General features: G+C 47.2%; 1 protein-coding gene across 1 annotated transcript; it reads right to left on the reverse strand.

The window, feature by feature from the left end:
- Nucleotides 1-1529: 1529 nt before the first annotated feature.
- LOC123080497 (F-box/FBD/LRR-repeat protein At1g13570) lies at nucleotides 1530-4051 on the reverse strand. Its single transcript, XM_044503423.1, has 3 exons — nucleotides 2787-4051; nucleotides 2452-2586; nucleotides 1530-2259 (listed from the first exon to the last, which is right to left on the reverse strand). The coding sequence occupies exons 1-3, from the start codon at nucleotides 4017-4019 to the stop codon at nucleotides 1840-1842; spliced, it is 1788 nt and encodes a 595-aa protein (XP_044359358.1). The 5' UTR covers nucleotides 4020-4051; the 3' UTR covers nucleotides 1530-1839.
- Between the last annotated feature and the right edge of the window lie 22682 nt (nucleotides 4052-26733).

Here is a 26733-nt window from a genome sequence, read left to right on the forward strand (position 1 = left end):
GGTGTTATCACAGTTCGCTCGGCTTACCGTATGCTGGTTAAAACAAAGATGAGGAGAGAAGCCTGGCTTGAGGGGAGAGGCCACTCGTCAGATACCTCCAGAGACGCTAAATCTTGGGAGAGACTATGGAAAGTGGATGTTCCATCCAAAGTTAAAATTTTCCTTTGGCGGCTAGCACAGCAGTCTGTCCCCACAGCTGATGTTCTACACCACCGGGACATGTCAACCACGACGAGGTGTGGTTTGTGTGGATCTGAAGACTCATGGCAACACTCTTTGCTCCATTGCATGGTAGCTCGATGTGTTTGGGCGTTGCAAGATCATGACCTGGTTGAGGCTTTAAACAGCACCCGTGAGCCTGATGCACGACGCTGGCTATTCTCACTGTTGGATACACTTCCCTCTGTTGAATTCACCCAAGTTGCAGTTACTCTGTGGGCTCTCTGGTATGCTCGTCGGCAGGCTCTCCATGAAAATATCTTCCAAAGCCCACTATCCATGCATAATTTTATCATGAGATGTATCAGAGAGTTGGAAGATTGTAAACCCAAGAAGAGTGGGTCACCTGCAGCTAGAAGTACTGAACAACCAAGGCAAAAGTGGATCCCTCCACCGCCGGGTCTCTCGAAGATCAGGGTAGACGGTGCGGTCTCCAGAGATAACCTGTATGGCTCCTTCAGCGCCATCTGCAGAGATTCTTCGGGTCAGTTCTTGGGTGCTTCAGTAATGAAAACATATGGCATCACGGAGCCTGCAACTCTCGAAGCGCTAGCTTGCCGGGAGGCGCTTGCGCTAGCTTCAGATTTGGCATTGACTGATTTCATTGTTGCATCTGGCTGCCAAGGTGTAGTTAATGATATCAATCATGGTACGGGAGGGACGTATGCAAGCGCAGTCAAGGAGATTGTTGAGACATCAAGAGACTTTCATCAGTGTACCTTCATCTTCGAAGGTAGAACCACCAATATTGAGGCGCATAGTCTCGCTAAACACGCTTTCAGTCTGGATCTTGGGCGCCATTTGTGGCTCATAAACCCACCAGACATTCATTGTATCCCTATGAACTTCTTTGATTAATAAAGTGTGTTTAGACTCAAAAAAAAAAAAGCAATATTGTACTATGTCAGCTACCTTAATTTCTTTCTAAAAAAGGCTACCTTAATTTCATTAATTAATGGGTAACATTTATTTGTGGTAGTATGATCTGCTTGATTGCTAATCAACCCAGCTAACAGAACTGATTTTTTCTGAGCGATAGTTAATAGGAGTAGAACTGATGGGTGCTCTGAATTCTGATATATCCTACGGCCAAACTATCACTACCCTTTTAGCAACAGAATCTACTACTGGAGTAGCCTCTTGGGCTAATAAATCTACAAAGCGCTCAAGCCAAGTCTATCAGAGTATATATCACCTGTGAACTCAAGAACTCCATAAAGCTGAGATCAGAGTATATATCAATCAGGCTACTAAGGCAAAATTGCATGCTGGCTGGTAACATAATGATTTGGTAAGAAACTCTTTCCAGCTGAGACCAGCATAATGCATAGCAAAAAAACATAACACATATCGAATTCATTCATGCTGACAACAACAACAACATAATGCATAGGAGCTGGACGAACCAGAGAGGCTAGACAGCTATGCCGACAATTGACTACTAAAACGTAAAATAAGGTGAACACTATCAAATTCGATCTGTTGCGTCCAGCCACATCCCACATAAAACTTGTCTTGGCACACTAAGCATTCCCCAACTAGGTTTTTTAGCTGCTGCCAGGTCCTTACCACAACACAAAGTCAAGCTGCCAGTGGTCTTGTACAAAGCTACTGTACAAACTAACTTACAGGGATCCTTTCTGCTTTGTAGTAGTACTGGAGGTCAAAAGGGTCAGCCCACCCAAAATTACAAGCTATCTTGGTGCTGTAAGCAGGGCCTCCCCCGCCAGTGCGCGGGCTCTTGAAGAGCTCTAGTTGGCAAGCTTTGCTGTTCCATTTCGCACCCGTCAGAGGCTTCAGCTTGGCATTCACACCATCATCCCCCGGAGAGAAACATTCCGCAGCCACCACGACCACCATCTGCTCCAGCACCCGCCCTGTCTCCGCGATGAACTTGAGGAAAGCAACCTCGCTTCTCGACCCTCGGAACTCATAGAAGAACACCTTCTTCAAGCTCTGCAGGACGCATTTGATGGGACCATCCTCCTGCCAGAACTTGAGATTCACCTTGCCAGTGGGCTCTCCAGATAAGGTGGGGGACTGCAAATTTAATCAATCAGTGCATACATAGTTGGATGATAGATACATATAATCTTAAAATGCAGCAGCAGCAGGCAATCAATCATAAAACTAACTTATTAACAGCTCTGATCATGCTAGATATACCATAGCCACTAGTATTGCAAAATTGCCAATGCAGCAAGTGTATCTAGTTAAGTTAACCAATTTTACATGGACATGGAGCGTCTCCAGGTTGGGGAAGCATCTGAGGAAGCCAGGCACTTTCTTCACAGCGCTGCGGACACCGAACTGCACCACCATGGCCAAAATCTGGACACTAGGGACAATGTTCTCCTTGGTCCCAGCCTGCAATGCACCGAGGACAGATAAACTAATTCAGATCATAGATGTTAATTGGCACAGAAGATCTACACATGCAAATTAAATTAGGATCTACTCCTACCACCAACTGTTGCTCTCCTGGCAATGCGCCCAATGACAGATAAATGAATTGGCATTACCAATTGACATGCAAATTAAATTAGGATCTACTGTGAGCTCCATACCACGATGATGGTGTTGCTAATCCCCAATTCCTGCCCTCCTGGCTCAATGTATCCCAGCACACGCAGGTTGGGTGCACGGCCAATCTTGATCCAGGAAGGGCGTTTCTTGTTGCCGGGGGGAGTGGGCTCGGCCCTGGGAACAGTTTCCCATTGGAAGAGCCTCTCGAGGCGAGGTGCATCCACCACGTCGATGTACTGCAAGCAGGTAAGGGCCAGCTGAAGACATCGCAGGCTTTGGCTGACGAGGCGGAGGCGCACTCCGGTCTGGCTCCACATGATGAGGAGGAACTCCAGGACGGGGCTTCTTTCGAGCATGAAGGCCAGATCACGGTCCTCCATGACATTCATGCAGAGCCCGAGCTCCAGGAGGTTGGGGAATCTGGCGCCGCGCGGTACGGCTGTGGTGTCCGGGAGCCTCCACACGCCGAGGTAGAGGCGGGTGAGGGAGGCGCAGCTGAAGAGCGTGGAGGGGAGGCGCAGGTCCATCGGCCAAGGGCGGTTGACAAAGACGAGTTCTTTGACCCCCTTGGCGACGAGGATGTCGAGCCAGCGCGATAGCTCGCCCCGGTGCTCCTCCATCGTGCTGCAGGTAAGGTGGACGCACCGGAAGGGCCCCGGATGCGCCGCCAGGGCGCTGGACACCGCGGCGGTGACGGCGCGGGGGGAGGGAGCGCCGATGATGAGCGGCCCGGACGCGCCGCCGTCCGGAAGCAGGTGGCTGTCGACAAGTGTAAGGGGAGCCGAGCGCCAGAGCGGGCGCCAGCGCGAGGCGAGGGCGGCCGTGCGCGCGGCGTCCTTGGCGGGGAGGCGGGAGATGATGTCGAGGAGGACCACATCGGGGAGGCGGCTGATGCGGTCGACGCCGTCGGGGACCCTGGAAGCGCCGGCGGGCGAGATGGTGGCGGTGGGGGAGACGGGCGGCTTCGGGAGGTAGCCGTACAGGATGTGGAGCATCATGTTGGTGCCGAGATCCAGCGACTCGGGGTCCTGGCCGCGGCGCTCAAGGTCGGCGCGCAAATCGCTCCTAGAGACGCTCCCGGAGGCGCCGATGATCTCTCGCGGGTCCGTCTCCATGGCCGCCGGTGGAGGGGCAGGGGAGGGAGGTGACGGCGAGGGTTTGGTATGGGGAGCAATGGGGAATGGAGGCGGCGGCGCTGTTGGAGTGAGTGGTGGTGGTGAGCAGAATGTTGGGCCAAATCTCGGAAGCAGGCATCTCCTGGGCCCATGAAACATCTTCTATGCAAATGTTGAGTAGTTTGCACACACATACTCCCTAGTGTCAAAAAACATTTTACATTATTAAATGGAGTACTAGTAGTTTACAACCACATCATTTTCTCAAAATAATAAATAAAATAACAATCACATCACATAGTTTGCACATACAAGTTTGGTCGTAGGATCACATCACATAGTTTGCCATGAACTATTTGTAAGGACATACAAATTTGGTCATAGCACACATCACATAGTTTGCCATGAACTATGCGTAAAATGCATCACATTTCGGTCAATTAGCAATCACATCACATAGTTTGCAGTTGGTGTAGGGGAACGCAGCAGAAAACAAAAAATTTCTGACCTACGCACCAGCCCAGGACCACTATGGAGACTGCATACATGGTTTGATATTATTCGTTACCGACTCGTAGCGCAGCGGGAAGTAGAGTCGATGATGATCGGCGGTGCAGATCCCCGCAGCTAGGATTTACAACCTCCCAACCGCGAGGATGTATACCCTCATCTGCTCCTCGGACAGCCCTCCGGGAGGCGGTCGAACAGTCCCCCGGACGGTGTCGCGGACAGCCCTTCGGGAGGACCTTCGAAACTCGAACGGTCACTCGGACAGCCCTTCGGGAGGACCTTCGAAACTCGGACGGTCACACGGACAGCCCTTCGGGAGGCACTCACGAACTAAGACCGAAACTACGATCTCTCTACAGAGTTGCACACATGCGGTGTCATCTATCCGGCAGGGCTTCGCCGTCCAGAACTAGTTCCTGCCGGAACCCAGACAGCCTTACGGCTCTACGAAACTCTTTTCGTGGGAGGGAGAGAAGAAGCCAGATAATGCATGGCATGTGTATGAGAGCAAGGGATGAGTGTGGAGGGCTGCCCCTCCACCTCTATTTATAGGAAATCCCAAGGGGGTAGGGTAGTTTCACAAAAAACCCAAAATGCACATGAATGAAGTCCTTCCACAAGGACCTAGGAGTGAAACCAAGGAACAAGAGGGTCCCCAAGGGGGGATACCCCATGTGGCCGGCCACACCCCCATGAGGGGCCCAAAAAATGGCTCCTATCCATCCATGTCATCCCCAAGATCTTTTGGAGCAAAGCCCCAAAAGGTGGCTTTCCATAAAGTAACCATAAAGCTGATTTTCACTATTCACGACGACATTTTTCAGCGTCTGATCGAACTGAAAATATTTATGTGGGCTAAGAACATTTCCAGTACCCACTAAAATGATTTTCAACGCGTTCCGAAACAATTCCGGTTTTAGTGATTTTCATCTGCGAAACGCATCTGAAGTGGCTCCGGCAGCTCCGGAACATTTCCGGTTTTTATCTCAGAAAATTCCAAAAAGCTTCCAGAATGATTCTGGCATCCTCCAAGAATTATCAGGCATGTGCCGAAACCAATTTGACTTAATGGTGTATCCCGAAACAACTTTTCGGTATCATCGAAACTTATCCGATGACCTCTCTCTGCGGTACGATTCCGCTGTCCGAAACTTTTCGGTGTCCGAAACTTTTTCGGTGATTTTCTCTCAGACTCCCTGTCTAGTATTCAGCAGATAGATGACCCTTAAGCGTGTGACCCTATAGGTTCGGTGAAGTATAGACATGACCCGGAACCCCTTCCGATCAATGATCAACATCGGAGCCGTGGACACCCATATTGACCCCTATACCCACACGAATAAATATTCGAGTGAACCTCCAGTTGCCGTGTGCTATTCCTGTTGCTTCGCGATATGTTACAAATTACCCGAGGTGAGACATGTTGGCATTCCCGTGGATCAACAACTTGTCCACTATGCTAGTTACCTCGTTACCGGTATTGTTCTCTTTTCTCGTTATCGTGTTCCGGCATCCCCGTGATCAAATCACAAAGTGTCTGGCCAGACGATGATGGATACCATAACACCGAGAGGGCCCAGAGATTTCTCTCCATCGTTGGAGGAGCAAATCCCAATCTTGAGCTATCAAGTTACTTGACACACTTTTCCATGAACCCGTAAGCCGCCGTAATAGCCACCCATTTACGGATGACGTTTAACAAACCCCAAAGTTCATGAAGCAAGCATGAAGAAACTCGATACTCTCATGTTCTAAGGAATCATGCAAACGTTAACCATCTCTATGTTATGTACCAATAAACTTGTGACGAATGTATCTCATAGCATAACATCAATTTGGGTCGATTCAACACAAATGTCCTTCCTGACATTGTGCCCTCAAAGTTGCTAGGCATAGACATGCCCATGATTGGGAAAACATAATCATCATGCAACACTTGAGCTAGTCTTAGAGGCATGAGTAGGAATACATTTTATCGTTTATTATTCCACACGTGCATATGGGTTCTCCCCAGAGCCTTTATGGATATACGGGCTCGGGAACCACAGCAGTTATAGCATGGAACATAAACATAATTATGAACAGGGAGATAATCAATAACATTTATTATTGCCTCTAGGGCATATCTCCTACAGTTGGATGTATAAAGTTGGACATACAAGTTTGGTCGATTAGTTTGCCATGCACTATGTGTAAACTGCGTCAAAATTTGCGGGAAGTGAGCATCTAGGGACGAACCTAATGTGCTGCTACTGCTAGTTGTTGATGCAGCTCTTCCCCTTCTATGCAAAGAGGATGGATGCAGGAGCGACCTGCATGGACGGAGGCACCGATGGGATCTTTGACTTGCTGCTTGTCATGGCTATGACTGTTGTTGTCACTATCGTGGTTGTGGTGGTGATGCATGGGAGAAGAAGCATGACGACGAAGAGGACGGGCACGGGGAAGAGGCTCCGGAGCTCGGAGCTCCTACTTCTACATGTCGCAGGGTGCTTCTTCTCCATTGTCTTGTAGAAGTGCGGCTCAACCACAACCACCAGTGTATGCGCCGTCGCATCCTGCGCCACCACGCACCCCACCTCCCGTGTAGGAGGACGGGTCTGCCGCCTCCCTCGCTCCTCATCCTCGCGGAAAACGCCATCGCAGCGCCGTTGCAACGGAGGAGCTCCCCTGGCTATGGCTGAAAATGGTCTACCAGGAGCAGTTCTCGCCACTCCCCACGAGCAACACCTCCATGGACTCCACCATCCTCGTCCTCAGTCCCTGCCGCGCGACGGTGGTGGGATCTCGTCAAGGGCGGGCCTCGTCGCCAGCGCATGTCCGTACTTCTCTATGTCCCGTGACGAGGAGAGATGGTGGGATGCAGTGTGTTGCGAGTGGGTGTGGGGAAAAGGGGAGAAGAGGATAAGAAAGGTGTGGTTCTTTCGAATGACAAAAAGCGTGACGTGGTTGATCTCCCTACTCTAAGATTTGTGCCAGGAATCAACAACCTAGGAGACGTCCATTCTAAGAGGCTAAAAATCTGATGTCAAACTTTTAGTGATTCTGCTAATATATGGGGTGTTTTCTAAAAATGTTTTTAGGAATCGCTTTGACATCAGGGCTACAAGTTAGAGGCGAAAATAGGAAAACCCACGCTTCAGTAATGCCAAGCATTTATCTCTATTCAGGGAGTGCAAATTTCAGTGCCTTTTCTTTTCTCAAACAGAAGAACTTCATGGTTAGCATTCGCCAACTTGTGTTTCTAGCTATCAATATAGATTACTCTTTCATTCATATGCACTACCCAGCATAAGGCTAATGCCTTTTGGACATTATCAGTTCTTGTATTACAATTATGCATTATGGAAAATCAATGAGTTATAATAACACCCCACTTATTTAAGACTCACTTCGCTATAATATTTGCTTTTCCTTACCCGATTCTTGTGTTCTTAAAACTTTACATATTTACTAATAGTTGTTTCATTCGACACAAAATTTACATAGGCATGATAAGCAATCACATAAATAAACTTAATATGAAGCACGTTCATCATAAAATCAGCAACATGAAAATAAGGAAACAAAGATGCACAAATATAAATTTGCTTGCAGGTGTCCTCCAAGGACGAAAAACCCATTTTTTGTCATAGAAGTAAGTGCCCGCCACATCCATGATGATACATATTTTTTCACTATTATTGTCATGGATATCACTTCCATGACAGAAAATATTTTTATTCGGGCGTAATGTCACGAATGTGTCTTTTTCTTGCTGTGTCTATTCATCACATGTTCAGGAGTTTGCTCATGAAACATGTCCCAAAGTATTGTCAGACACCTCTGTAGTATGACAGGCCAAGGCCCATCAAACCACTCAACACCTCCATAGTCAATACCTCCCTGCAAATAATGTAGAATTCAGCTAACAACAGTTAAATTCAGTTCACAAGTTAAACTGAATTTAGTCAACAACTAAATTCAGTTAAGTAGTCAACAAAAAGTAAATATAGTTAACTAGTGTAATTGAATCATTCAACAACAAGTAAATTCTGATAACAAGTTTAATTGAATTTGCTCAACAACTAAATTCAGTTTAGTAGTTTAATTGAATTTAGTTTAAACCTAAATTCAGTTAACTAGTTAACTAGTCAACAACAACTAATTTCAGTTATCTAGTTTAATTAAATTCAATCAAGCACTACATTTAGTTTACTATTTAAAGTTAATCTAGTTTAAACCTAAATTCAATTAACAATTTAACTAGTCAACAACAACTAATTTCAAGTAACTAGTTTAATTGAATTCAGTCAACAACTAAAATCAGTTTACTAGTTAACTATATCAAGTTAACTAAATTTACTCAACTACAAGATTCAGTTAAAGGCTAAATTCACTTAAGTAGGTAAGTAATCAACAACTACAAGATTCAACGAAAACTTACATTCACCTAACTAGTTAACTAGTCAACAACTACAAGATTTAGTTAAAAATTAAATTCAATTAACTAGTCAATAACTTCAAGGTTCAGTTAAAAGCTAAATCCAGACAACTAGTTCACTAGTCAATAACTACAAGATTTAGTTAAAAGCTAAATTCGTTAACTAGAAAAAAACTAGAAGACTCAGTTAAAATCTAAATTCCATTAGCTAGTTAACTGGTGAGTACATAGATCACTAGACACTAAAATCAATCACAACTACATAACAACCAAATCCAACTAGGATTCAGTTAGAGAGCAAAGTGCTAAACTTAAACACGAAGCCAAGGACAAATTACCTTCTTACCACACCCATAAAATCTCCTCCCCGAGTCTATACCATCAAATGCCACAAATTTCTTGGCCTTGGACTGGTGAAGTATGCATTTGATGGACGAATCAGCCACTGTGCCACAGAAAGAAGCATCAACAATGGTCTCGGGGTTTTCCTGCATTGACAAGATCTTGATTAACGAACAAAACCTTCCAACGAGGCTCAAATCGGATCAAAAATCAAAAATCCCCAAATCCTAATCCAAACCGTGAAAACACTTACCAAAAAATTCATGTCCATGTCGGTGTGCCCTAGGTCGTCTTCGTCCTCTTTGCCTTTCCGCGAAGACACTATATACCGGCGGCAAGGGGGCGGCGTCGGCGCTGATGAGTAACCGAGCACGAGAGGTGAGAGAGCGAGGAGTGATGGAGCAAGAGAGTGAGGTACGTCGGCTGTTGTTTCCCAAAAGGGAAACAGTCCGACTGAGGCGGTCCGACTGGCCGTTAACGCGCTGCGTCACCTATGTCGGCACGTGGGCGGTTTGCCATGATCAAAACACAATAATAAAATGCTCAGTATTTATTGCCACTATCAATTTTTAGGTGCGGTGATTTTTCGCCACGGTTTGTAAAATGTTGTTTTTCGCTAATGAAACCGCTATTGTGCTGCGTTTCTCTTGTCCACCAGAATAAAAATACATTGCAGGCATGGGTGAACAAGTTGACGTGAGTGGGCGTTTTTTGGGTATAAATTCATAACTCATAAGATTTGTATATTTTTCTCACAGATTACAAACATTTTACAACATAATTTTCACGAATTGGGTAGGGGTGCAAACCAAATAAAATCGACATACAGTTTGCACATACACACGGATAGTTGTATTGAGTTGCATCTCAGAAAGTCATGTACTGTATTGTTTCGGCTGTGTGCATCGCAGAGGCCGAGTTTTAACTTTGAACTCAAAGAAATTCAGAGAGTTCTGCGATTAAAGTGGTTCATCTACGTGGTCGACGGCGATCCGACAACTCTGAAGCAGTCCATAACATCAGTCCGGCAAGTCGGGCACGTGGACACGCGGTGGAACCACGGCCCGATGCACCGGCCGTGGAAAACGTGGGAGCACGGCAGCCTCACGGTCTCCTCATCGTTCGTCCCCTCGTCAGACATACAAATAGCACACCGCTCTCCGAGCTCGCCATGTGCGGCAACTTCGGCATCGGCCTCTTTGCACGCCAGCAGCAGCGCCTTGGGCTCGCTGTGGATCAGCCTGACCGAGAGGATCAGCTCCACGTCGAAGGCGTAGACCGGGACGACTCCACAACCATCTTCGACATCACGGCGGACGGTTGCGACGATGGTGGTGGCGATGCCATGGGGCAGGAAGTCCTCCCAGTTGTCGGCGGCGAGGTCGTACTCGCCGGTCATTGGCGCGTCGGCGAGCACGCGGTGGATGAGGTCGCGGCAGGCCACGTAGCTCCGGAAGAGTGCAGGGTCGGCGACCTCCACCCGGTGGTCCAAGTCCTCGAGGTGGAGGTCCTGCTCGGGCTGGAACCGGCCCCTCCTCGGTCTGATGTCCCCAATCCTGAGCGGCTCGTGGGACACGATCACCTGGCCGTGTACGCGCACGGAGCACGGGCTGTGATGGTCGGGCTCCTTCATCGTGATGGTCACCTCGCCGCAGGCACCGACCCGAGTCTCCGTCGCCGTCGCCGCCGCCCGTGACGACCACCCTGCTGTTGCCATGGCGCACCTGCTAGCTACGTCGTGCCGTGCGTGCGTACGCTGAACTAATAAGTGGAAAGTAGGGAGGTCGACTAGAAGTCGGTTAAGGTTTCCTTGTCTCGCGCAAGTCAGAATCCGAGTTGTAGACTAGCCCGTGTGCTGTCTGCATATCAATAAGTAAACGCATCGATCTGACGCTTTCACGTAGGTTGATCTCGGAAAGTTCGAAGCCATGCCCTGTGCTACCGGACCATCTGATAGAGGACATCCTGGGGCGGCTGCCGGCGAAGTTCGTGCACAAGTGACGCTGCCTCTCCCGCGCTCTCGTCGGACGCCTTCGCCAACCGCTACCTCCAGCTGGCCAACCGCCGCAGCTGCCCCAAGATCCTCTTCCTGCAAGACTCGGCGTACCATGGGCCCAAGACGCACATGTGGTCGCGGGAGCACCCTGGCGGCGCAACGCTCATGGACATCCCACGTGATCTCGTGCGAAACAGCTCCTCACACAACAGTACTATACACCACAGCGTCCCGCGCCTCCTTACCCAGCCATGCCGCGGCCTTGTTGTCCTCCAAGTCACCGGCACCGCCTCGGGGGTTTACTACGTGTGCAACCCGTCCACCGGCCGACTAGCAGCCCTCCCGAAAGGCCGGCCAACGGGCAGCCCAGGAGACATGGAGTTGGATCAGAGCTATGCGAGCCTAGGGCTTGGCTATGACTCGTGCACCAGGAAGCACAAAGTGGCGCGCATCTACTACCGTAGCTGCAAAGCCGGGAAGGACTTTCCCTTATCCGCTGGATGCGAGGTCTACGTGGTGAAGTCCACCGGGCTCTGGAGACCGTCGGAGAGAGGCGTCCAAGAGAAAAACCCACAGGTTGGGTAGACAATGCCCAAAAAAGCGTCTTTGCGCTTGGCTATATGTATTGGCTAGCCCACCGGAAGCTCAGGTTCTTGCCGTCGCCAGAGGAGATGTTCATCGTATCCTTTTCCCTCTCTAACGAGGTGTCGCCCGAGGCCTGCAAGTTCATGTACAGCGGGCACGGAATCGTGCCGGTTGCCACGATCGATAATGGTCGACGCATCATCTTCATACAACCACGCGATCCACCTTCTCACACGCCGAGCTTCAAGCTTTGCGCATATGACCCCGTGACTCGTGATATTGAGAATCTCATGGATGCTACTAGTTCCGTTGCCCATAAAACCATGACCTTAGAGCAACTCTAGCAGACCCCGCATCCCACCGGTCCACAAAACGCGTTTGCAGTTGGCGTAAAATGGCCTTTGCGGGCCGGCGCGGACGGCCACAGATGCATACCCCTCAAACGGACCCGTAAAAAAGCATATTCATGTCGGCTTTGTGGGGTCTGTTCTTTGCGCCGCTGCATCCCGCATCTCATCGGCCCGTAAATATCAAATCCAACATAATACAACAATCGAAAGCAAAACTAAATTATTCAAATCAAACATAATACAATAATCATCCACATTACAAATAATTATTCAAATCACCGTGGCAAACTTAAATAATGCAATACAACACTTGCCATGAATACAAATACAAATGAATACAAAAATGAGTCACTGTCCAGCCCTTTGCCAATGGTGCTCAATGAGATCCTCCTGAAGTTGAAAGTGTGTGTTTGCATTTTCAATCTCCTTGTATGTCTGAAGAAAAGCTCTAATGCGGTTAGGGTCTCTAGCTGGTTTGACACGGCTACCCACATTGGCGTAGAAGAATTTCAAGTTCATTCCTCTCTCATCTTCAAGAATCATATTGTGCAGGATAACACAACATGTCATGATATTTTTCAAGGTTTTCTTATCCCAAAAACGAACAGGACCATGGACAATGGCAAACCTAAATTGCAAAACACCGAATGCACTTTCAATGTCTTTTCGGGCTGCCTCTTGCATCCTTGCAAATTCACATTATTTTTTAGTTTTGGGTTATTTGATGCTCTTGACAAATGTGCAACAAGGAGGGTATATACCATCTGCAAGATAGTATCCCTTTGTGTATTCATACCCATTGATAGTATAGTTGCAAGTAGGAGCATCACCACTAGCAAGCCTAGCAAACAAATGAGACCGTTGCAACACATTGATATCATTGAGAATGCCCGGCATACCAAAAAACCAATGCCAAATCCATAAATTCTCGGATGCTACGGCCTCTAGCACAATTATTGCATCACGAGACTTGCCATAATACATTCCTTGCCGTGCCTTGGGGCAATTTTTTCAAGTCCAATGCATACAATCAATGCTACCTAGCATGCCAGACTAACCTCTCCTCTCATTAGATGACATCAATTTCTTTGTGTCATCTTCGTTGGGTGCCCGAACATACTCAGGACCAAAGACACGAATGATCACCTTTGCAAATCTACGCACATACTCAATTGTAGTATCTTCACCAATGCAAAGGTACTCATCGGCATAGTCAACCGGAACACCATACGCAATCACCCGCATTGCCGCGGAGTTTTTTTGATATGCACTAAATCCCTTTAAGCCCGCAACATTTCTTCTTTGAGTAAAATACCGGCAATTTGCCACGCAAGCTTGAACAATTTTGACAAAGAGGGATCGGCGCATTCGGTACCTTCTCCGGAAGAGGTGTGGTGGATATGTAGGGTTATCCGCGAAGTAGTCTTGCATCAACATCTCGTTCCCAAGACGATGATTCCGGGGAATGCAAAGACGCCCCACGGTCGATCCTCGCCTCCTCTTCCGGTTCTCGTCTTCGTGCTCCTTCACGGTAAGTGCCATGACCAATGTCTGCTGCCGAAAGTTCGCAAGCATGGTCTCAACATCCAAGTCGTTCGAATCGGACGAATCGGAGAGCAAGAACTTCTCGCACGGGCTCAACTCCATCTAGATGCGTACCGGCGCGTCAATCAACTATACCGCTCGCAAAAATCACAAAAATATGCACTAACCGGTGGTAGACGCAGGCGAGTGATCCCGGGCGGCGATGAGGAGGCGGGCTCGACGGTGGTCGATCCCCGGCGGCGGCAGCGACGAGGGCGGCTCTTCTCGCCGGATCCGGGGGGGGGGGGGGGGGGGTTGGTGCAGCGTCTCGGCGCGGAAGGGTGTGGGGCGGCCCCGCGGAGCGATTCCGCCTGCAGATTTGGCCGGAATCGGCGGCGGCGGCCGGGCGGAAGCAAGGGCGGTCGGCGGCGGAAGGAGGGGGTAAGGCGCGCGGGCTGAAATGTCCCTCCCGCCAACTGCTTCTCTGTGATGCAGGGCACCACAGCCGCGAGGGGGAAACCCGCGTATTCCCAGGTTAGGGGCGGGATTTTACCGCGCCCCCCAAATTTTGTTGCGGGCCGGGATGGAATACGGGGTCTGATCGGACAGATTTTTCCACTCCGACCCGCATTTTTGCGGTTATTTTATGGGTCGAGGCGGGATGCAAGGTCTGCTAGAGTTGCTCTTAAGGCATGCTGCATTGTACCAGGAAAGCATGGACTCCCCTGGCAGCGGCAAATGACATCATTTTGGCCGTGTCGTTCGTGATACGATGATTGCCGACGCATGCCCTGAAGACATTTATGTGTGTTTGCCGGAGCTGGTGGACCATGATAGAGAGCAACCTCTGTGATGTACCACAACGTACATGTATCGAGTTTAGTAATTACTGAATAATTCGTGCATGTACAAAGTTTTGCAAAATAAAAATAATACTATATTTGTTCTCCGCCTTTTATAGTTTAGCTCATACATGTAGTGCCACCTCCTGTTTCAAGAAAAGTTAGGGTTCCTTTGTCTCCCGTCGGCGCCGCCGCCGGTCTGCCTCGTCTTCGATGGCCTTAGGATCATGGGAGCGCAGTGGATCCCAACCCTTGCCGACAGGAGGGCTCTGGTTTTAGACATTACTTTGAGTTTTCTTAGGGTTTGTGTCCTGCTCAGAAAGGCGAGACGGCAATGGCTCCCTAAAGATAGAATAATGTTCTCCCTGCCTAGCCCCGTGCCGGTTGTGCGTCTAGTATCGTTGATGGGTGTGTGGAGATATGTCACCGGTGGATTTTTCTTTGATGGATCTACTCGGATCTAGTCGTCGCTCGTCTACGTTCGTTTGTATCCAGGTTGATTCCTTTCGAACTATGATACACTTCATCGGTGGTGGTTTCTGTTTTGGTGCACTGGTCCTACGGGGCCTTAGCACGACGACTTTTCGACAGTCTACTACAACAAGGTATATCCGGCTTCGGCGAGGGGGGGAGGGGGGGCGATGAAGACGGCGCGCCTTCGGCTTGTTTTAGTGCTTGTAGTCGTCGCTAGGTGATCCACGGATCTAAATGTAATGTTTGTTATTTCTGGTTCCGTTGTACTGTCATGATTGAAGATGAATAAACCGGAAGTTTTCTTGCAAAAATAATAATCCTAATTCAACTTTTAAATGTTTGACGAAGTTTCTATTTATATGGTATGATGTATCTACATATACAGTCTTGAGCCTCCATCCTCGTCATATTGTATTTTTTTTTTGTGGAGGATTGATCAAATTTTGAATTTATGATGCTAGGCACTGGCGGAGGCCATGGCTCGCCCAGCCCACATCAAAGACAGTGGAGTCTTGAGATTAGACTGGGCCATTTTGAAAAAAATAGTGGGCTCCCTTTGTACCGGCCCGCCCAAATTTACCATTGTAGCTCCGCCACTGATGCTAGGATGGTTTTCTTTTGTATGAGTTCCTATTCGGTGCCTTCGTAAGCATAGTTTGTTCTGATAGTGGAGCTGTTGTATGGAGTGCAGCGTTTCAGTGCCCAGACTCATCTGCACCCGGTCAGAAAAAAATTCATAAAAAAATTCTAATTTCTTTTGCATGGTAGAAAATTTATTGTATGAGGTCTAGTCCAATTTTCAGAGCATTTGGAAGTATGAGTAGCTCTCAGCAAAAAGACAGATCAGGTCAGAACAATAAACTTTTTTACAGATCTCGAATTTGTCTTTTTTATCGAGAGCTGCTCGGATATCCAACTGATTTGAAAATTGAAGCGGACCTCATGCATCAAATTATCTACCATGCAAAAGAAATTGAATTTTTTTGAATTCTTTTAGTATTTGTTTTGATTTTTTTCTTTCGACGCGGGTGCAGATAAGCCTGGCCTCGGAAGTGGATTATCGATGCAGTTTGGTTTGTATATTTGTTGATATACGTGACACTATTGGTGTTCCTAGCTGGATCTCACTGCTTTCAAGAAAAGCTGCTCGTATGTCATTTTCTCTACATAATGACACATAATTAGTTTGATTAAACCTGACATAAAAATATATATCGATAGTATATTTACGTGTTTTGTAGATATTTTACTACCTACATTTTTCATAAACAAAGTCAAACTTATGTCCATTTCCTTAAAAACATTCTTATCTTTGTTGATCCCCACTTACTACAATTTTTTTAACATGTAATAATTAGGTAATTGCCCTTGCTTTTTAATGGGGCATAAATCTTTTAGTGGTTCAACACTAATCATGTCTAACATATAACTCTGAAATCTTCGTGTACGTCACATAGTATTGCCATCTTCTCCTGTGGTTGTGGGCATCTTTTCTGCTCCCTCAAAAGGTTGTGCTTCTCATCCTCATTGTGCCTCGAATCTGGCTAGTAGATAGACAGGGTTTTAATCCTCGCATGTGGGGTTTGGACGGATGGCGGCGCTTCTTTTTTGAATCAGTCTTCAGGGCTCTAATCCTCCTCAAGTTCGCCTGTTGAGACGGATTAGACGAAGCTTCTGCATAGATTCCTGCCAGCTCCTTGGGCAGCAAGATTTGGGTTTCTCGTCGTGCGTACGCAATGGTGATATTTGATGTCAGGTTTTTCAGATCAATTCAATAATTCAATGGCGATGAATGCGACTCCGGGGCGCTGATTCTTAGTGGCACGTGTACGAAGACTTCCTAACTGTCATCGATAAGGTCAAGTCGACTCTGGTATTGGAGCAGTGATAGCGGCACGTCAGGTCGTCAGCTACTCGTTCTAGCGGCGCCGCGGTGGCATTGGTTGTTCGGTGTCCATGCACCTCGATGTAATTTTTATTAAGTTTGAGGTGTTTTGTACTTTCGATGAATCTTTATAATAGATCTAATCCTTTTCGCAAAAAATAAGCTCAGGAGCACATATGTCCTTCCTTTTCTCGAGCAGACTCTTCACTCTTGTGCTCCAAGAGCTGCCTCACGAGTTGTGATCACAAATAGGGTCGAAAGATTGTTTCATGGTTTTAGGGCATCTCCAACGACGACCCGCCAATTTCTCCCTCATCCGTCCGTGGACAGAGGGACCAGTCTGCGGAAACGGATGCGGGAGGCAGCCATCCAAGTCTACCTGCATATATTTCAACAACTTATTGAACCAACCGGACGAAATTCATGCAAACCAGGCGGATTTTTATATTAACCGGAAGAGATTCATAAAAACAAGGCGGATTTCATATAAACATGATGAAATTCATTACATAATGGGCATACTTCAACTAAAAGCGGAGCTCATCCGACTCTGAAGGTATAATTTCGAACATTGTTCTATTCTAAACATAAACTAAATGATCGCCGACGCCCATTCCCCATGTCCATTCATGAGCCACGAGAACTGAAGTTTCACCTTCTCCAGCTCCACCTCGGACGAGGAGGGTGGTGCTTTTATATTACAAGACGGAGGGAGTACTTCTCTGTTTTCATCCAAATGCAATATTTGCCGGGCATCACTAAGGATAAATGACAACAAAGGTGTAAAGAGATAGCGGCAACTAGGTAGATATTTTTGTTGTCTAATAGATAGAAAACTCCTTGAGTATACTTCAAAAATCATCTCACTTCTATGCTTTTGCGCAACATGAATTATCATGTTGTTTGTCGTGCAACATGTAGGAGATATGCCCTAGAGGCAATAATAAATGATATTATTTATCTCCGAGTTCATAATTATGTTTATGTTCCATGCTATAACTGCTATGGTTCTCGAGTCTGCAATAACCACGAGGCTCAGAGGAAGACTCATATGCACGTGTGGAATAATAAACGGTAAAATGTATTTCTAGTCTGGCCTCTAAGACTAGCTCAAGTGTTGCATGATGGTTATGTTTTCCTGATCATGGGCATGTCTATGTCAGCAACCTTGAGGGCATAATGTTAAGAGAACATTTGTGTTGAATCGACCCGGCATGATGTTATGCTATGAGATTCATTCGTCACAAGTTTATTGGTACATAACACAGAGATGGTTAACGTTTGCATGATTCCTTAGACCATGAGAGTATCGAGTTTCTTCATGCTTGCTTCATGAACTTTGGGGTTTGTTAAACGTCATCCGTAAATGGGTGGCTATTACGGCGGCTTACGGGTTCATGGAAAAGTGTGTCAAGTAACTTGATAGCTCAAGATTGGGATTTGCTCATCCGACGATGGAGAGATATCTCTGGGCCCTCTCGGTGTTACGGTATCCATCATTGTCTGGCCAGACACTTTGTGATTTGATCACGGGGATGCCGGAACACGATAACGAGAAAAGAGAACAATACCGGTAACGAGGTAACTAGCATAGTGGACAAGTTGTTGATCCACGGGAATGCCAACATGTCTCACCTCGGGTAATTTGTAACATATCGCGAAGCAACAGGAATAGCACACGGCAACTGGAGGTTCACTCGAATATTTATTCGTGTGGGTATAGGGGTCAATATGGGTGTCCACGGCTCCGATGTTGATCATTGATCGGAAGGGGTTCCGGGTCATGTCTATACTTCACCGAACCTATAGGGTCACACACTTAAGGGTCATCTATCTGCTGAATACTAGACAGGGAGTCTGAGAGAAAATCACCGAAAAAGTTTCGGACACCGAAAAGTTTCGGACAGCGGAATCGTACCGCAGAGAGAGGTCATCGGATAAGTTTCGATGATACCGAAAAGTTGTTTCGGGATACACCATTAAGTAAAATTGGTTTCGGCACATGCCTGATAATTCTTGGAGGATGCCAGAATCATTCTGGAAGCTTTTTGGAATTTTCTGAGATAAAAACCGGAAATGTTCTGGAGCTGCCGGAGCCACTTCAGATGCGTTTCGCAGATGAAAATCACTAAAACCGGAATTGTTTCGGAACGCGTTGAAAATCATTTTAGTGGGTACTGGAAATGTTCTTAGCCCACATAAATATTTTCAGTTCGATCAGACGCTGAAAAATGTCGTCGTGAATAGTGAAAATCAGCTTTATGGTTACTTTATGGAAAGCCACCTTTTGGGGCTTTGCTCCAAAAGATCTTGGGGATGACATGGATGGATAGGAGCCATTTTTTGGGCCCCTCATGAGGGTGTGGCCGGCCACATGGGGTATCCCCCCTTGGGGACCCTCTTGTTCCTTGGTTTCACTCCTAGGTCCTTGTGGAAGGACTTCATTCATGTGCATTTTGGGTTTTTTGTGAAACTACCCTATCCCCTTGGGATTTCCTATAAATAGAGGTGGAGGGGCAGCCCTCCACACTCATCCCTTGCTCTCATACACATGCCATGCATTATCTGGCTTCTTCTCTCCCTCCCACGAAAAGAGTTTCGTAGAGCCGTAAGGCTGTCTGGGTTCCGGCAGGAACTAGTTCTGGACGGCGAAGCCCTGCCGGATAGATGACACCGTATGTGTGCAACTCTGTAGAGAGATCGTAGTTTCGGTCTTAGTTCGTGAGTGCCTCCCGAAGGGCTGTCCGTGTGACCGTCCGAGTTTCGAAGGTCCTCCCGAAGGGCTGTCCGAGTGACCGTTCGAGTTTCGAAGGTCCTCCCGAAGGGCTGTCCGCGACACCGTCCGGGGGGCTGTTCGACCGCCTCCTGGAGGGCTGTCTGAGGAGCAGATGAGGGTATACATGCTCGCGGTTGGGAGGTTGTAAATCCTAGCTGCGGGGATCTGCACCACCGATCGTCATCGACTCTACTTCCCGCTGCGCTACGAGTCGGTAACGAAAAAGATCAAACCTTGTATGCAGTCTCCATAGTGGTCCTGGGCTGGTGCGTAGGTCGGAAATTTTTTGTTTTCTGCTGCGTTCCCCTACACAACATTGCGAAAAAATTCAAAGAATTTGTTGATGTCAACGGGTGCGTGTATGAGAGGTGATTTTTTTCACCGGGTGCAATGCACGGGGCATCTTTGCTAGTCTTTATCTTTATCTTTATCTTTACCTAATATTAAAGGGAGGATTGTTTCTCCATTTTTTTTGTTTACGGTGGGACCACTGGTTATTTTTCTTGGACGCTGGGTTAATTTTTTATGTACGTCCGTGATTTTCTCGAACAACTGGGCCGGCCCATGAAGATATTGATAGGCTGCGATGACAAACTGTAGCTTCAAAAAAAACATGTCCTGAGGGGGGATCGAACTCTGGATGACATACTCCAACATCACGCAACAACCAGCTGACCTACCAAGCTTTACTGGTTACAAGATAGTGCAAAGCATTAAGAACCAATCTCCACTGCAGATACGAATATTTTTAAAATTTCGAACGCAATTATTTTTAAAATAATACCAGAATGTTTTGTGAAACGAAAACACTTTAAAAATTTGTAAAAATATTTTTTAAAAAATGAAACATTTTCCGAAAATCATGAAAAAGTTTTTCAAATAGGAATATTTTTTAAATTCCAAAACAAAATGTGAAAACGCAAACATTTTTAAACTCTCGAGAAAAACTGGAAAACACAAAAAATGAAACTCCTGCAAAAAGGAAAACATGAACATTTTTCTAAAAAATTTGAACAATTTGTGGAAACGGATTTATTTTTGTGAAATTCCAGAAAAACTCTGAAAATTTGTTAAAATTTCGAACAAAAAAATCCAATTTAAGAAAAAACTCCAAAAAAATTTGAAAACATGTTTTTAAAAACATTTTCGAACAAATTTGGAAACGGGAACATTATTTGAAATTCCTGAAAATGAAAACATGAACATTTTTTCAATTTGTGAACAATTTCTGAAAACAGGAACATTTTCTGAAATTCTGAACATGTTTTAAAAGTTGTGAAAAATCAGAACAAAACCATTCCGAACAAACTTTCAAAAACACGAACATTTTATGAAAATCGAAAATATTTTTTAATTTATTTACAGATATGAAAACACGACCATTTTTGAAAATTTTAAAAGCACGGTCATTTTGTTATATAGAGAGGGTTTGTTTGAATATTTATCCCACCTCACTTCGTTCCACGAAAATCCACCAGTTTATATACGCGGAAGAGTTGTCGAGTAATCATCAAGCCCAACGAAGGGTAAGTTGCGGGAGTGAAGGAATTAAGGTGGGCTCTAATTAAATGAAATTATGGGAATAGAGCCTGACAAAAGAATTAATGTTGGCTCTAAACAGAAATGTGGGAAGTATGGCTGGATTGTTGTCTCATGATGTGCTTGCATGTCCCATGCAGTGTATGATATGGCTGAATCTAACTAACAAAAGATATAAGATACCTAGTTGCAGTGGTATATATAGCTGCTGAGTGACGATTGAATATTAATGCATGCTAACAAAACAACCCCCGAGATGTGTGCAACACGGGACATGTTGCTGCCTTCTTTCCATGGGATCAATCGGGTCTCGGTAGCAAATTACTCAAAAACGAAAAAATAAGCAAACGACCTGCCTTCAGCTTTGATTTTTGGGCGGCCTGTTAACCTTTTCAATGCGCAAGGGAATGTTTTTATTTCTCGGTGTTTTTGTCGCTATCAGGTTTTACTTTTCTGAAAGAAGAAAATACCAGGTTAATCTACATGCAGCTTTTGATCGAGCATTGTTGCTGCAAACGACACACACAACAATTTTAGGCCCGCTGCTGTCGCACAAAGCATAAGACAACGTTGGAAGGTCAGTCGCTTGCTACGTTCGGAAGCACGCCAATGGAACACCAGTCGCCGCTATTATTTTTCTATTGGGAAGTTGGACCGGCATGCTACAAAACCGATTACATAAACGTTGCCAGGACAACAAATCACACGGACAATGTAGCAAAGACGACCACATGGACACACCAAGGACGACCGCCATTGCCGAATGCATGTTGTAGTGAGGTCAATCAGTGTTGCTACAAGTTGGATGTGTGGAGGTGTAAAGCTAACTAAGTGTAGATGTTAGGATTATAAGGAGAACTAATTGATCCTTAGCACCGGTCTTAAGGGTTGTTGCGTGATTAATGGTTGATTGATATGTCTTTTATAGCTTGATGTGCGTCTCCTCCGGTGAATCTGGATGCTATCTTGCCACACAGGTGGACACATTAATTTTTAGTTCCGTTGCAACGCACGGGCATATGTGCTAGTAATTTTAATGTTCGCAGGAGTTGGATGATAGAAGTCTGCGTAGGCTTCCTTGTCTTGCGTAAGTCAGACTCCAACTTACAGATCAGCCCGTGTGCTGTCCGTACTCTTCGCTATAATCGGTTTGACGCTTTCACGTTGCTCGACGTCTCAATTGTTGATGCGTGCAAACTTCATACCTATGGCGGCGGAGCCATGCCCTGTGCTACCGGACCATCTCATAGAGGACATCCTGGCGCGGCTACCGGCGAAGTCCGCGCACAGGTGCCGCAGCCTCTCCCGCGCATGGGCCGCGGCGCTCTCGTCGGAGGGCTTCGCCGATCGCCACTTCCGGCTGGCCAACCGCCGCAGCTGCCCCAAGATCATCTTCCTACAACTACAAGGCTCGCCGTACCATGGACCCGAGATGCACGTGTGGTCGCCGGAGCACCCCGGCGGTGCAACGCTCATGGACATCCCGCGTGATCTCGCGCCCGACCACTTCTCACGCCACCATGACCCGCGCCTGGTTACACAGCCATGCCGCGGACTCGTCATCCTCCAAGCTACCACCGGCTCGGAGATTTGCTACGTGTGCAACCCGTCCACCGGTCAAATGGCAGCCCTCCCGGAAGGCCGGCCGACGGGCAGCCGAGTACACATGGAGTCGAATTATCATCGCTATGCCAGCTTAGGGCTTGGCTATGACTCGTGCACCAGGAAGCACAAAGTCGTGCGACTCTACTACCGCGGTTGTAATGCCGGGGAGAAGCAGCTTCCCGTATCTGCCGGATGCGAGGTCTATGTGGTGAATTCCACGGGGCTCTGGAGACCGCCGAAGGGAGGCATTCAGGAGAAACCGGCGGGTTGGGCAAGCAAATATGATAGAAGCGTCTTTGCGCATGGACATGTCTATTGGCTAGCCCAGCCGAACCTAAAGTTACCGCCCCGAAAGAACATCTTATTCTTCTCCCTCGATAACGAAATTTTTGGGACAATGGCATTGCCGCCACCGCCGCCACCGCTTAGCTGCGAGGAAAATGACCTTGTTATGCAAAAGCACCATTTAACGGAGCTTGACGGATGCCTGTGCCTCCTCTGTGCAGACATACACAAACGGTGGCCACGACGCTATCACATGTGGCTACTGCGCCAGCATGAAGCTGGCACCTGGGATTTGCATTGTCAAATAGACCTCGACACGGTGTCACCAGTGGCATACAAGTTCATGTACAACTGGTACGGAATCAGCCCGGTTACCACGATCGATAATGGCCGACGCATCCTCTTCACAGAAGCACATCCTCCAACCTTTTCCGCGTCACACTTCAAGCTTTGCGCATATGACCCAGTGACTCGTGATATCGAAAACCTCGTGGATGCCACTGGTTTTGTTGCCCAGAAAACCATAATCTTAGGGCATGCTGCATTGTACGAGGAAAGCATGGTCTCACCTGGGCAGCGGCACAAGGACATTACTTTTGCCATGTCGTTGGTGATGCGGCGGCTGCTGCCGCCGGCGCACGCCCGGAAGAGACTTATGTGTGTTTGTCGAAGCTGGCGCACCATGATAACCATGATAGAGAGCAACCGCTTTAATGTAGCATGACGTTGATGCAGCACGGCGTGCATGTACCAAGTTTAGAAATTACTCCCTCCGTCCCATAATATAAGAGCGTTTTTCACACTAGTGTAGTGTCTTAATATAAAAGCGTTTTTGACACTAGTGAGCGTTTTTGACACTACACTAGTGTGAAAAACGCTATTATATTATGGGACAGAGGGAGTACTGAATAATTCGCACATGTACCACGTTTGCAAAATTCAGAAAGTATATGTTTGTTCTCTGTCTTTTCTAGTTTAGCTCATACATGTAGTTTGCACCCTGAATACAAAATTTTGACACCTGCTTGACCAACTACCAGCAATAAAGTTGTGCATGCATGCATTTGTATTGATTGGTGGGCCCCGGGCATACAGGACGAGACATGGCGTCCATGGAGTCGATCCGATTTGCCGGATTCAGCAGCGCACTCTCGATCCGGTGCCGGAAGCGCGCCTGACCGCTCCGCCCACTCGCTGGAGTAGCATCGTTGGGCACCATTGCTGCTGCCGCAAGGTCGAGCGCGATCAAAGACCACCAGACCAGCAAGACGTGCTCCTCAGTCCGCAAGCTGACGTTCGACACGATGACCACGTTGGTGCTTGGCGGTCCCACCTGGCTGCCTCGCCATCTTCTTGCCGGAGTGTGCCATTGGCGCGCACCATGCCACCTCGGACACGGTTTTTTTTTTTTGAGTAACCTCGCCGATTTTATTGATTCAAAGTAATGTTCATAGGTACAAAGTTTGGGCCATGAGGATTGCCCAACCAAACATGTCTACCGGTACCTAATTTACAAGCAAATTTGACGAGGTTGTGAGACTCAAAATTAAAGTTCCTGCGCTCATGCAGGAACCTACAAGAGGAAAATATAGAGCTACGAGCTATGATTTCATGTGTAATTGCTGCATTCGGACCGCCTGTCCCGTGATTGATGTCATTAACTACTCCTTGACAATCAGAGGCCACCACGACGTCCTAAACTGCGAGATCTTCCGCCAATGCTAGAGCTTCTCTGCACGCGTAAGTTTCCAAAATCGTCGGGTCAGATATCCCCTGGTAGACCACCGCCGAGGAGCCAAGATATACGCCATTGTGGTCGCGGCACAGAGCTGCAACAGCCCCGCCTCTCCCGTTTCTTGCCAACGCTCCATCTGCATTCACCTTGACTGCACCCGCAGCCGGAGCGAGCCATCGTTGAGTTTGATCGTTGAGGGCACCCGCTCCAGCCGGGGACACCGCCCTTGTTGGGAGATGCTCCAGTTCTGCAATGAAATCGTTCACAAAAGATATAGTGTATTGAGGGCTCTGGAAGATTGATTCGTATATTGCTTTCCGCCTCGCATACCACAACGCCCATAAGGTTAGCGCCATCTTTTGTGAACTTTGAGCGATCCAAAGATCCATAAAGTTCAAACATCCAATTCCTAGCACTGGGATCATCAAGTTGTACCATCTTTGAGACTGTTTCCTCATCCGATAAGGCCCATACACATCTAGCCAAGGTGCATGACACTAATGCATGTCTCCATGAGTCCCGGCAGCCACACAATGGGCATACATCCTGCTGCGCCATGTTTCTGTGATGCAATACATCGGTTGTTGGCAGAGAATGACGCCCCAACCGCCATAAGAAAACCTTTATCTTAGAAGGAATCGACATCTTCCACAGAGCAGTCCAAGCCTTCTCATCTTCTCCCGAAGATGTTCCACTTCTGCCCTCTAACCATTCTTCCCAATGCATCCTTGTACTAACCAGAAATCTGTATGCAGAACTCACTGGGAATCTTCCTTTCTTATTAGGATACCAAGCCCAAAAATCTTCGATATTCCGTGTACAGACATGGATTTTTAGAATAGCATCTGCATCAAACTTGATGAAGACCGAGCGGACTAACTCTTCGTTCCATGCCCCTGTCGCTGGTGACAGCAGTTCGGCCACTTTAGTCGGAGGGTTTTGGACGAGCGAAGTGATCGGCCTCGGTGAGGTTTCTTTAGGGATCCAGTTGTCCACCCAAATGTCCGTATTTTGACCATTCCCAATCCGCCTGATAATTCCTTGCTTTAATACATCCCTTCCCTCGAGTATGGCACGCCAAATCTGAGATGGCCGGGATCCCAGTTCGGCCTCTAGTAGGGTTGTCTCTAGGAAGTAACTAGCTTTGAGAATTTTTGCACTCAAAGATGAGGGCTCAATAAAGATTCTCCATGCTTGTCTTGCCAACAAAGCTAGGTTGAAGAGCTCAAGATCTCTGAAACCAAGTCCTCCCATGTGCTTTGGTCTTGTCATCACGTCCAATGAAACCCATGCCGGCTTTCTCTCTCCTTGCTTGCACCCCCACCAGAACTTCCTGATAATCGATTTTATATGATCACATAGACCTCTTGGGAGCTTAAAACAAGACATAGAGTATACCGGTATTGCGTGGGCAACCGATTTAATGAGGACCTCCTTTCCGCCTGCCGACAGACATTTGCTCATCCAGCCTTTAACTTTATCCCATACCCGATCGCTCAAATACTTGAAAGTTCCATTCTTCGAAAGCCCCACGTCAGTGGGCATCCCCAAGTACCTGTCACTGAGAGATTCATTGGGGACATGGAGAAACCCCCTCACTGCATCTCGGACTATACTCGGAGTACCTTTGCTAAAGAATATTGAAGATTTGTCTCGGTTTATTCTCTGCCCAGAAGCCATGCAATATGAATCCAATAGGTTTGATACCTCCTCCACTCCATTAATACTTGCCCTGAAAAACAGCAGGCTGTCATCCGGGAATAAAAGATGGTTCACTGGCGCCGATGGTGCCACCTTAATGCCGCTGAGCTGGGATGACTGATTTTGTGATTTCAAAAGGCACGAAAGGCCCTCTGCTGCCAACAAGAAAAGATATGGAGAGATGGGATCTCCCTGTCGAATGCCACGAGTAGGTTTCAATTCCTCGTACTTTCTTCCATTAAACATAACCGAGAACGAAACTGAGCTCACCATATTCATGATGACTGTGATCCACTGAGGA

Source organism: Triticum aestivum, chromosome 3D (assembly GCF_018294505.1).
Source record: "Triticum aestivum cultivar Chinese Spring chromosome 3D, IWGSC CS RefSeq v2.1, whole genome shotgun sequence".
Taxonomy (NCBI): Eukaryota; Viridiplantae; Streptophyta; class Magnoliopsida; order Poales; family Poaceae; genus Triticum; species Triticum aestivum.

Coding starts and splice junctions, on each gene's coding strand:
- LOC123080497 (XM_044503423.1), bottom strand. CDS start 4,019: ATGTTTCATGGGCCCAGGAGATGCCTGCTTCCGAGATTTGGCCCAACA. Junction 2,587..2,786: donor TTAGCAACACCATCATCGTG/GTATGGAGCTCA, acceptor GGTGCATTGCAG/GCTGGGACCAAGGAGAACAT. Junction 2,260..2,451: donor TGGAGACGCTCCATGTCCAT/GTAAAATTGGTT, acceptor TTAAATTTGCAG/TCCCCCACCTTATCTGGAGA.